The sequence below is a fragment of the Lynx rufus genome, unplaced genomic scaffold (genome assembly GCF_022079265.1).
Source record: "Lynx rufus isolate CCGP_SWC_20201006 ecotype Redwood Valley unplaced genomic scaffold, mLynRuf1.p SCAF_12, whole genome shotgun sequence".
NCBI lineage: Eukaryota > Metazoa > Chordata > Mammalia > Carnivora > Felidae > Lynx > Lynx rufus.
The window spans coordinates 67,079,820-67,092,044 of record NW_025814826.1 but is presented as its reverse complement, the minus strand read 5'-3'; the positions used below and the strand labels follow the sequence as shown (position 1 = coordinate 67,092,044).

General features: G+C 62.4%; 1 protein-coding gene across 1 annotated transcript in view; it reads left to right on the top strand.

Moving 5' to 3' along the window:
- The window catches only part of TSNARE1 (t-SNARE domain containing 1), a 104,203-nt gene that overhangs the window by 31,220 nt on the left and 60,758 nt on the right, over positions 1–12,225 (top strand). The window contains exon 2 of the mRNA XM_047074257.1: positions 6,321–6,446. Within this exon, the coding sequence (XP_046930213.1) occupies positions 6,359–6,446 (88 nt within the window). The 5' untranslated portion in view covers positions 6,321–6,358. The remainder of the gene's footprint in view (positions 1–6,320; positions 6,447–12,225) is intronic.

Sequence of the window (12,225 nt, the reverse complement as noted above, 5' to 3'; positions counted from 1 at the left end):
GTTTGGGTTGGGTCAGGGAGTACCCGGCACAGGTGACCCCACCCCTGCCGCGGACGCACGGTAGACGTCCGTCCTCACACAAGGCTGCCTGTGACTCCAGACGCGCCCCAGACGTTGCCTGTGTGACGCTCCTGTCTTGGTGCTGGGTGTGCCCGGATCGGCCGAGCGTGCTGGGTAGCCGGGTCTTGTGACGTCGTGGCCTTCGCCCAGGGTCTCCAGGCCGGCTTGGCTTCCGCAGCACCCGTGAGGGCACGTTGGTGAGACAGGCATTTTGGGGGGCCCACGGGCAGCAGTCCGTCGAGGGAAGCGCGGGCGTAGAGGGTAGCGGCCCAGCCTGACGCTGCTCCCCTGGGCTGACTCGTGGTGTCCACCTGCCCCGATCGGCAAGCCGGGGCTGCCCGGCCTCTGCCTGGAGCAGCGTGGGCGGGACTGGGCATCGCCGTCACAGCCTCCAGCCTTGCCCTCCCCGGGGGCAGCGCTGCGGTCTCTGAGCAACGCAGCTCTGGGGCTCCTGCCTCCCTGGAGCGGCGTGGCCGGGGTTGGCGGCTGGGCCCCGGGCAGAGCCGTGCGCGGGGCAGCGCTGGCTTCGGGTCCCCTCCCAGCGGGCCTCCTCGGTCGCGCCAGGCGTGCGGCCAGGTGAGCGGAAGGTGGTTCCCAGCAGGACGGTCCGGGCGGTGGGGGGAGGCCCCGGCCAGCTTTCCTTCTGCACCGCCTGGTACCACGCTCTTCTTCTACCCGGCCCTGCCTCCTCCAGGAAGCCTCCCCACCTCCCTGCTGACCCCTCACACGGCAGGCACTGAAGGGAGCCGGCGCCCGTTTGCCGCTCTCTGTGTTGGACACGTTTCGGGTCATGGCTTGGGTCCTGTCCCTCAGCCCGGCTCTGTGCCCAGAGAAGGGCTCGCCATGTGTCCAGGGAGGGGCGGGGGGTCCCGGTGCCGCTGCGGCCCGACACCCACTTGGGTCCCAGAGGGGCGGGCGGGTGCAGTGTTGCCTGGAAAGGCAGATTAACCAGGGCTGTGGTTGTGCAGGGGTGGGGAAGAAGGGCAAGAGAGGGGCAGCAGGGTAGAGACGGGCGAGGACTCAGGTGAAGGACAGCGCCCCAGGCCAGAGCCCAGGCCTGAGGGCCAGGTCCCCAGGGCTGTCGGCAGGGCGAAGTCTGGGTGGGACCGAGGCAGGGTCCCCATGATGGTGCATCGGTCTCCTGCCTCCTTCCTTGTCTGTGCCCAGCTGGAGCGTGAGGCCCCACGGGCGGGGGGGACTGTGTGATGCTGAGTTTGCTGTGTCCCCATCACAGCGCAGGTCAGTGGTCCAGGGAATGCAGGCCCAAAGATGAACTCACTCCTTGCTTAGTTCACTGAGGGCTGGACAGCTGCCCATTTTACACTTGAGAAAACAGACGCCTGCTCTCCATCCTTGGGGTCCCCTTCAGCTTGAGGGCTACCCCAGTCTAGAAAATACTCTCCTTTGTCTGCTGCCAGCAAGGTCAGCCGGGGTCTCGGGGCTCCCCTGCCTCTGACAGCCCCAGGCCGATGGAAGGAAGCTGCAGGCAGAGGTCATGTCCTGCTCGGGAGCCCGTCTGGGGCAGAGCCGGCCCTGCCCTGGCCCTGGCACCGGCCCTGGAGTCCAGGCCGTTGGACTCCAGCCTGGAGCTGTGTCCGCTGCTCTCTCCCGACCAGGGTCCGGGGGCGTCCCGCTGTCCATCTGTTCTCTCCTCTGGGGCCTAGGGGCTTTGTCCTGGGGGCAGGGCTGTGTTGCTGGGGCGTTCCCTGGCACCCCCCGCTTCCTTTGCTGCCCCAAAAGCAGGATCTGGGCACTACAAGGACAGATGGCTCCCTCAGGCTGCTGGCAACGAGCCTGGCGCCAGCCCTGGGGGTGCAGGGCCCGAGGAGCCGGCGGCTCGAGGAAGCCGCTCGATGGGAGGCCTGCTCGGGAGCAGGCAGTGTTCCCGTGGCCTCCGGCAGCTCCGAGGCGGTCCAGGGCCCTTCCCGGGTACTGCGGCCCATCAGCATCCCCCACCCCCGGCCCTCCCGGGGGCCTTGCTGCCGCTTCCGCCCGCCTGGGCCCCCGGTGGCCGCCCCGGCCTTTGTCCAGCTGCTCCCCCTCCCCGTCTGACTCCACCGCCGCCTGCCGCCTGCCCTCGCCCGTTGAGGGTCGGGGCGCGAAGTGGCTGCGGGCGGCTGAGTGGGAGCGGTGTGGAGGAAGCCGATGGCGCAGCCCGGGCACAGGGCGCCTGGGGGACCTGAGTGTGTGCCCACGGCCCCTCGCTGTCTCCCAGCGATGGGGGTGGGGGGGCGGCCCTGCTGGGTTCTGGGTCCCCCAGGGGCTGGAGCAGCGGGCCCAGGACAGGTACTGGTGTTTGGTGTTTCTGGTCCTCAGGCTGGGGCGCCTCTTTGTGGCTCTGGCAGTGGGGCAGCCTCACCCCCGTCTGCCGAGCAGACGCTGGTGGCACATGTTGCGGGTGGTGCCCGGCGAGAGGAGGTTGCGAGCCAGACGAGGCGGCAGGCTGGGGGTCTTTTCCCTTCCCTGCCTCTGCAGGTGGGCTGCTCATCGCCCTTTGCTTGCCCGGATGCAGCCGAGGGCGGCCCCCGTGGCCTCCGTTCGCCCCTCAGTGGTGCTGTGGGCTCGGCCCCTCTGTCCCTTTCTGCTGCCCTCCCTGCGCTGGGCACATTGTGGGCTCGGGCTGGGGGTCCCTAGTGTTGCCCCCCCTCCCCACCAGCCTCTGTCACCTCCTCTGGCAGGCCCCGGGCTCCCCTGTGTGCGGGCCGCCCCTCCCTTCCGACCCAGTCGGCCAGTCCTTCCTGCGCCCGTTTGGACCCCGCTTGAGCTGCTTCCTCTGGGGAGCTGCCAAGCCCGCCCAGTCCGGGGCTCTAGCCATGGCCCCCGGTCCCCACAGCTTCCTGTCCCAGGGGACATTCCCGCCGACTCCCGACAGATGCTCACGACCCCAAGGCTGTGCCGGGGCCCACCCTGTTCACACCAGACACGGTGCCCAGTGCGCTGTGCCTGCCTGGGGTCCTCGTAGCCCCCCAGGACAACATGGTGACTCTGGGGCCACCCTCCAGGCATCTGAAGAAAGTGTGGGTCTCTGCCTGGGTCGTCTGCTCAAGGCAGACACCCCCGCAGCCCGCCGCTCTGTTTCCAGACTCCTCTTTCTGCGTGATGATCTCAGTGGAATCTTAAAAATGAAGCTTTAATGTTTCAGGATTATACACATACAGAGTGTAGAGAAAAAATGAGCCCTACGTGGTTATTTGAGAAAAACAGGGATTCCAGTTTCCTCTTCCCAGGGTCTGCTACTTTTGATCTTCTAGATCTTTGGGTAACTTTTCTCTGAATAACATGCTCGTTCACTACTTCTCTGTCGTTTCCAACAGTTAGACACTATCTACTCTCTTGCAAGATGACGACTGAAGTGTCCTTTCACACGTGTGCTTGAACTCACACGCATGCACACTGAGCACACACATGCACGCACACACCTGTGCACACACATGGTTGAGCACACATGCACACACATGCACACGAGCACACACACCCGTGCAACACGCTCGAGCACATGCATGCATACATGCACGCACACACTTGTGCACACACACTCGAGCACACGCACACACATGTGCAGACACGCCCAAGCACACACATGCACACACACATGCGCATGTGCTTGAGCGCACGCACGCTTGGTTGAGCATACACGCACACACACATGCACACGCTCGAGCACATACACCTGTGCACACACGCTCGAGCACACACACTTGCCCTCCTCCGGCACGGCTCCGTGCTGCATCCTGTTGGCAGGTGGATGAGGCCGTTCCTAACTGCAGCCGTTGAGGGCTGAGCCTCGTCGTTACCTGGGATCGTCCTTGTTTCCCCTTCACCGTGTTTCCCTGGGGCTCGGTTAGGTCCAGACGCCGCGGCCATGATTGCGCCCTCCCGAGGATGTGTGTCTGGAACCTTCTGCCGCTCTGTCAGCCAGTCGCCCCCTGGCCCTGGCACAGCTTGGGCCCCGGGCCTCTTGGCTCGTGCCGCAGGCGGTCGTGCCTGTTTCCCTGGGTTCTCCGTCCTAGGTGGAGTGTGGACTCTTGTCCTCTCCCAAGAAGGGCAGGGAAGGGCCTGCACTGTGTCAGAAAGTGTCTTCTGTGCCCTCACGGGGCCACCGTGGTTTTAGGTTCTGTCCTCATGGCTCATGAGGGCCGTCGCCTTGAGTTTCTGAGTTGCTCATCCCCTTCCCTTGGTTTCCTCTGTCCCCACGATTCCCGTCCCTCGGAGGCAGGAGGCCCGTCCTGGCCTCCGGTCCCGTTCTGTCTCTGTTCTGCTTCCTGGGAAGACGTCTCCCACCTTCGCACCAAGCACTGCACCTGGGCGCCGTGGTGTCCCCAGCACCTTGGTGTGCCCCGGGTGCCCCAGACAGCGTCCTGTGGGGCTTTGGGGGCAGTGCCTCCTGTCTCCGGGGATGGTGGCGAGGGGCTGGGTGACCTGGATTTGCCCCCAAGGAGGCCACCTGGGAGGTCGTGGGCACTGGGGTTGCCCCGTGAGATCCGAAACCCTTCTCTGCCGGCCGTGTGGCCTTGGGCGCTTACCCCTCTGTGCCTCAGTGTCCCCGTCTGTGGCGTGAGCAGTGGTGGGGTATCCTCACAGCTGCTCGTGAGGATGGCGTGCAAGCCCGTGGAGGCGCGCAGGGAAGCGTGAGTGTGCCCGGTGCTCTGGGCGCCCGCCCCGGCCGTTTCCTCTCCACGTTACACCGCTCTTCCCGGTGCCGCTCGCTCTGGGTTGTGTCCCCGTGTGTCCTGGGCTCCGTCTTCCACGTCCGACGTGCTCCCGTCAGGGGCTGGCAAGCGTGCGGGTGCCCGGCTTGCTGCACCGAGACCTCCCCTCCAGGCCGGCGGTCACCCCTGTGTCCTCTCTTGCTGCTGGCTCCTCCCGCTCTCCCTGCGCGGCCCATCTCCCTCGTGGGGCATCCGGGAAGCCAAGTCCAGCGGTGACCTCGGCAGGCATCCGGGATGTGAGGCCCGTGCTCCTTGGAGCACGTGCAGGGCCCCCAGGGCCCCCCCGTCAGCTGCCCTGTCGGGGCCAGATTTCGTCATCCGGTCCAACCACCGTCACGTCGCAGCCGGAAGCAGCTGTGAGAACCAGCGTGTCCGTCGAGCCCGCCTGCGGATTTACCGGGAGCCGGGCGGCCCGTCTTCTTGCTGAGCTGTTCTGTCCGGGCACATGCAGTTGTGTGTCCTAAAGTTGTGTCGCTTATTTAACAGCTGATGGATTTACTGTTATTCTAAGATGAGTTACTGAATATAGCTTTACAACCTTGTTTTAATTTGTAACCCAGTAAGCACCGGTGGACGTTCCGCCCGTAAACCAGAGCTCTTTGGGGTGCTCCGGAGTTCCTGGCCGTGGAGGGGCCCTGGCTGGCAGATGGCTCGGGCAGCCCGCTCCGTGGGCCCCCGCCGGCCCCGGGAGCTCGCAGGTCACAGTCCCGCCCTCTCGCGCTCTCGCGTGGGCTTTTGTCCAGGGCAGTGGAGTAGCGGCTGCGATGTGCTGGGAGCCCAGCCCGGCCTGCTGGGAGCGCTCCGTGGGCCAAGCCAGCGCCGTCGGGACGTGGCCGATCAGCCGCTCGCCGGACAGGTCTCTGTGCACACGGCATGTGTGCGGCCACCCGGGAAGCTGATGACCCTGGAGGGTCCCGGGGGGCAGTTCATGTCTGGAGATGTCCCTTCCGCCGCCCTGGAGCTGTGGTTCACCAGAGAAGCAGGTGGGGTGGGCAGGAGGCCGAGTGCCCGCGGCCGGGACGGCCGGTGTCGTGTTCAGGCGGCGATACAGGCGGTCGTGTTCCGAGAGTGCCGGGACCGTGGGTGTCACTTCCTGCTCTCTGTGCGCCTGGGAGGCAGGGCCTCGCGTCCCCCTGCTCTTACAGATGGGGTCGCTGAGCCCACAGAGGGTCAGTGTCCCGTCCGAGCTGCATCGGTGCCACGTGTTGAGGTGGGTCCGGCCCAGGCAGCCTGTCCCCAGCCCTCCCGCCGACTCGTGAGGCCCAGAAGAACTGAGCTGGAGCCAGGGGCTTGGCGGGTTCACAAGCCCCGTGGGTTCTCAGCTCGGCAGGCAGGGGTGGGCTTGCTCAGGGGAGAGGTGATTCCCGGTGTCTGTCCTCACGTGAGGACAGTGGAACAGGTGGGCACCTGAAGGGGCTCAGTTGGGCTGAGATGCAGGGGTGGGGACGACGTGAAGCCAGGCCGGTGGGTTGGGCAGGCAGGGGCCCGAGTGACCCTGGGTCTGGAGCACTAACTCCTCTTCTCTCCCTTCCTGCTTTTTGTCTCCTCCAGCTCTGCGGGAAGGCAGTGGCCCTGCTCTCTGTAAAAAGATGTCCTATGGATCCGTCGCTGGCGGTGGTGGCCTGGGGAGCCACAGCCCTTTCGGGGGACCCTCCAGACAAGGCTATCAGCCCCTAGGTAATGCCAGTGGCTCGTGGCGTTGGAAGGGTGGCAGGGGTGGCAGTGGGCGGGTCTCTGCTGTGTCGCGGTGGTGGCAGGGGTAGGTGGGCTGTGGGAGCAACGCGGCCTGTGGCCAGGGGCTGGGGCGGGGTGGTTGGTGTTGGACTGGGTCAGCACCAGGAGAGGCTTCACTGGGAGAGGCGGCCCGCCGTGGGGACGGACCTGGTGTCTGAGGCCATTCTGGCCTCAGGCTGGCACTCAGAAGGTGCCCCGCGCCGGTCTGGGGGTGCCTGGGGTACCTGGCCAACAGCTGAGTGGATGGATGGCCTAGATTGGTCTTCCTAATGACAGTGTGGTGCAGGGGTGTAATTTTTGCAACACACAGGGGAGGAAACTGAGGCCAGGCGGGCTTGGGGGCTCCATGCAGCTGGTGCAGGGCAGAGCGGGGACCCCCTTCTAGGACTCTCAAGTCCCCTTGCCCTGTCCCAGCACCGCCTCACTCTGAACAGCGTGGTTCTGGCTTCTTTGTCTTCTTCCTAGTTTTGCCTACGTGTGTGTGTGTGTGTGTGTGTGTGTGTGTGTCCGTCTGTCCCTACAGGGCCCCCTGCTGCCTTTGCATGTCTCAGAACTTTGTTCCGTACAATTTATTATTCTGCCGTTTGCTGGCTTTGCTCCTGAATCCCTGATGTTGAATGTCGCTGTCCCCTTGCGTCTTCCTGCTCTGTGGCTGCGTGGCACCTGCACGGGTCCACGTGCGAGGGCCAGCGTGGGCGTCTGTTTGGGGCGCCGTCGCCCGGCAGGTGCAGGGGACCCATTGGCTCTGTCTGGGCTGCCGCGCACCCGAGGCGCGTGCCGGTCCCGCTCCGGTGCCCCTGGTGCCCCGTCCTGGTCAGCTGTGCTGGCGCCACCCCGGTGCCCTTGGCGCCCGTCCCCATCATGCCGCGTGGCAGCTGGTGGCGGCCGGTGGCCGTGTGCGGTCTGTGGGTGGGGAACAGTGTCTTCTGGCTTCGCTTTCCATTTCTCTGGTGACCGATGGGACGGGTCCATTTCTTCTCCAGCTGAGAACTCTTCGCCTTAATTCTCCTCTCAAGTTTGCCATGTTCCTGCTGATCTGTAAGGCTCCCTTCTGCATCCTGGACGGACCCGTCGTCAGCTGGCCCTCCGCATCTTTGCCCGGCGGGGGCCTGCTTCCCTCTGTGGTGCCTGCTGGGCGGGTGCGGGCTGCTGGAGCGCCTGAGCGTGCCTGTGGTTTCTGTCACCTTTGCACTTTGGTTCAGTGTGACAAATCCTGGCACGAGCTGGTACCGGGTTTCCTTTCCTACGACGAGGTTTGGTTTTCCGGGGTCAGTCTTTCACCACCTGGACTTCTGTTTACGGCGAGAGGTGTGTGCGGGGGTGGGGCCGTGATGCTGTTTCTCTAGTCCTGGGGCTAGTCTCCGAAGATGCCATCCCATCCTGCAGGCCCGCAGAGCCAGAGTTCTGGGACAGCTTCTGCGTGGGCTCTCTTGGTCAGTTTTTCTCTTCCTGCCCCAAATCCCGCCTTAGTTTTCAGGGTTACGGGTTTTGGCATTTTTTACGTAAGTTGCCCTACTTGTTTTTCTCAGACCTGGCTTGGGTGTTTCTGGCCCTTCGTTCTTGAACATGAACTTCAGACTCCCGCCCCTCGGGCCTGGAGCATTGGCGGGAGCTGCCGTGCACCTGCCGCACTCACCTGGTACAGGTGAGTCCTGGCCCCGTCATCGCCGTGGGCTTCCGGTCCGTGAGCGCGCCTTTCTCTTCCTCAGATCTTCTTCCGTATCGTTCAGTAAAGTCTTACAACTTTTACCGTAGAAATCTTACATACCTTTCGTTAGCTTTGCTCTCACGAAGAAAACGTGTTTGTCGATGCTGTCGTAAGCGGCACCGTTCTGAATATTACGCGTTCTAAATCTTTGTTGCTGGTTCACATACGCAGGAACTGGTTTTTTAAAAAAGCAGTCTTGACGTTTTATTTAGTTTTTAAACTTTCAAGGTGTGGACTGTTTCAAACATAGAAAAGTGGACATTGCAGCGCCTAGGTGACTCACTTGGTTAAGCGTCTGACTCTTGATTCCGGATCGGGTCATGATCTCAGCTTCATGGGATCAAGCCCCGTGTCGGGCTCCATGCTGACAGCACAGCACCTGCTTGGGATTCCCTCTCCCTCTCCCTCTCCCTCTCCCTCTCCCTCTCCCTCTCCCTCTCCCTCTCCCTCTCCCTCCGTCTGCCACCCGCCCCCCTGCTCGTGTGTGCACTCATGCCCCCTCTCTCTCAAAAAAAGAAAAACAAGGAGTAGACACAATAACGTAGCGAGCCCCGGGGCTGCCCGCTCCACCTCGTCAGGTGTCTACTCGTGGCCCGTCCAGCTGTTTGTGCCCTTGGCCTGCCCCTGCGTCATTCTGTGGTGAGTCCCAGACATAGCGCGCACTCTCTGTTGACGTGTCCACGTGCCTCTGAGCGCCCCCAGAGGGCCTGGTCGCATGTGCCCCGCTGTCACTCACAGCTCGGTGGCCTCGCGCTGGGAAGCGGGACCCTGGGAAGACCCGTGTGCTGACGGGCCTCCTACGTCTCTTGGAAGCTCGAGCTTCTCCATCGTTTTGGCCCTTTTTTCCTCGAAGTTTATTTCTTGAAGAAACCCCGTTTTTTCTGCAGAGCATAATTGATTTTTGCCCCCCAACTTTATATCCTGCCGTTTTGCCAAACTCCTATCGACCGTAATCATTGTCTGGATGGTGTCATTCGTAAATAGTGACATTTTTTTCTCTTCTTCCCCAGTGCGTTCGCCCTTCTTCTGCCTTCCTGAGCCGCTCAGAGCCTCTGTGATGCTGAGCGACAGGGTGTTTGTCTCCTGTGTGAGTCTCTGGAGGGACAGGACTCCGTGTTCCTTAAGTGTTTCTGGATTTTGCTGTAAAAGCATCGGGCATAGTGTTCCCTTTGGGGAATGCTTTTTAGATTAGCACTTCATGTCTCCAGTTGTAAAGACTACCCAGGCTCTCTATTTCCTCTTGGGTCATTTTGGTTAAATCAGAGTGAGACCTCCGTCTGCTTCATGTAAACGTTCGAATTTATGGAAGTGCAATGTAGACAGTAGCCGCTGGTTGCGGATGAGGCAGCCCTGTGGCGTCGCTGAGGGCCTGGCGGGGGGCTGCCTGCCCTACCCTGCCCCACCCTGCCCCTGCCCCACCACCTGGACGTGCGTGACCTCCCACGGACCGCGGCAAGTCCCAAAGGCTGGGAGCCTCACTCTTGCGGTGGCTGCTGTGTTACTAACAGTCGTGGTATCTGGATCGCATTCTTCTTTTTACTCCTGGTAGAGTTTGTTTGTACCTTCCTTATTTTCTTCTTTTACGATCGTGGTGACTGAGGCTTGGCAGTTTTGTAAGTCTCTCTGACGAACTGACTCCTGACTTTCTTGACACCTTCCAGTACATGCGTCTGTACGTGATTGATCTCTGTTCACATTTTTATTGTTTTCTTCCTTTTTTCTTGAAGCTGGAGCCGTTTGATTTTTGTGACTCCTGAGGAGGATGTTTACCTCATTCGTGTTCAGTTTTTATTCTTTTGTAATAAAACCACTTTAGATTATAAATGTCCAAATAATCACTGCTTTCGTTGAGTGTCAGACGTTTAAAAGTATATAGTATTCTTAAGTTAGACTTCGGGTGTATTTTCTCATTTCCGTTATGATTTCTTCTTTGACTCGGGATTTATTTCAAACTGTGGTTCATCGTTTCCAAATATATGTGGTTTTTTTCTGGCTATCTTTAAAAAATGATTCTACTTAATTGCGTTTTTGCCAGAAGAGGATCTATATTGTCCTGATTTGTTGACAGTTGTCGGGACCCGGCCGCTTATACTGTGTCCTCTGCGGGGCGCCCTGAAAAGGGTCCGGGTAGGGGCCTGGGCGGTGGGGCCGGGCGGAGACCCCCGTGTGCGGGAGTGGCTGCCGTCACCCGGGACCCGCTGTGCACCGAGCCCTGGGGTACATGCGACCTTGGAGGGAGTCATGCAGAGCTTAGGGTGACCTCTTCATGGAGGAGTCACAGCAGGAAGTTGACTAGCCAACTACTAACACGTGAAGAACTCACATAAATCGAAGGGAAACCCGACAGTCCTCACGCAAGCGGGCCAACTCGCGAGCTCACCGCGGACGGGAGGCCCAGGCCTCACTGTGCCCAGAGAGACGGACTTGGAGGTGACCGCGTGCCGGCTCGCTCCGGAGGGGAGGGCACGGGCGGTTCCCGGACCCCGCAGCCTGCCCTCTCCTGGCCCAGTGCCGCCACCTCCTGGACGGCTGGGAGGTCACCGACCTGTGGGCAGGGGTGCCGGGTGCGGCGGTGGCCGACAGAGGATTTGCTGAGCGAGCCAGCGGGGCGAGGCGCAGCCTGGGTCGGGCTGTGATGGCGGTGTTAGCGTCAGTTGAAGGTGGCTGGGCGGCCTCTGCACACATCCAGACGTGGTGACGGGTGTGCTGACTGGAGGACGTGGAGCCGTGCCCGGAGTGTTCTAATTGTGCGCGACCCCTGCCCCCACGGTAACAGTGTTTGCCTCCAGATGCCGTCATCACAGATGATCTGTATCGTTTTCTTATGACTGTCTGCGTTCGAACTTCTCCTCGCAACCGTGTGTGTTCTAATAGTCAGAAACAATAGTTGTCTCCGGACCCCCTCAAAGTTCAAGGGTCATGTGATTCCGGAGGGCAGGCCACACGGGCTCCTCCACAGGTGTCTGGGGACCGTGTGGACTGAGCAGGAGGAGGTGGGCAGGGCCTGGGCTTGCCGTGGCCAGATGCCAGCGTGGCGAGGTCATCGGGTGGCGATGCGGGCGCCAGCTGGGCCTCCAGTCTCCCTGCCCCCACGGGGGGAGCCCTGGGGGGCCCGAAGCAGAGGGTGACCCCAGTTGCCAGGTACCTGGACGCTGTCACCCGGGGAATGCGTGCCTGCAGGGGCGCCTGGCGGGTGTCTAGGGAGAGGACCCGCCCCGCAGGCTCCCCACGAAGCCCTTCAGGAAGAGGGGCTGCGGGAGACGGGCCCTGGCCTGGAGGCTCGTGCTCAGACCCACAGATGCCTCCGGGTCGGCCCTCGGCCCCCGCCTCCCTCTCATGTGCCGTGACCATCTGGGGCCGCGCCTGCCTCCCCACACACGGAGGAGAGTTCTCTCGGTCTGACTCGGAGACGTGCTTGTTGCAGTCCTCCGTGGCCGGGGAACCTCCACCCTCGAGTAAGCCGGCTGCCGTCCCGCCGTCCCGCGTCCTCCCCCTGATGGCACAGGCACAGGGGCCACCTTCCCGGAAGGGGGGAGGCTCCTCCCGAGGGGTGCTCTCCTCCCCGAGTCTGGCCGGGGGCCCCGCGGGCTGCCTGTGTGCTTTGGGTTCTTGCTGCCTGGAGACCTCTCCCACCCCGGGTGGGGTCCTAGGGGGATTGCTTGGTACAGCCCTTCTGTTCCTGTCACACTGGGCCGCCGTGCCCCTCCTCCCCCCCCCGGCCCCCTGCAGAGCGGTGTCCTTTGCTGTCCCCTCTGGGGAGATGCAAGTCTCAGGCCTTTTCCGGGAAGGAGCTGCCCCTTCAGGAGCTCTGAGCTGGGAATGGCCTGGGACAGGCCGTGTCCCTGGGTTTCAGAGTAGCTGTCAGTGTGGTCAGGTCAGCCGACACCTTCTAGAGCTCACTCCTCGAAAACTGCCTTTTCAGAGAGAGCTCCAGAGAGAACAGGGTCACACAGACAGCCCCGGGCTCTGGTTTGTGTGGCCCCAGGCAGCACGCACCCCCTCATCGACTCAAGG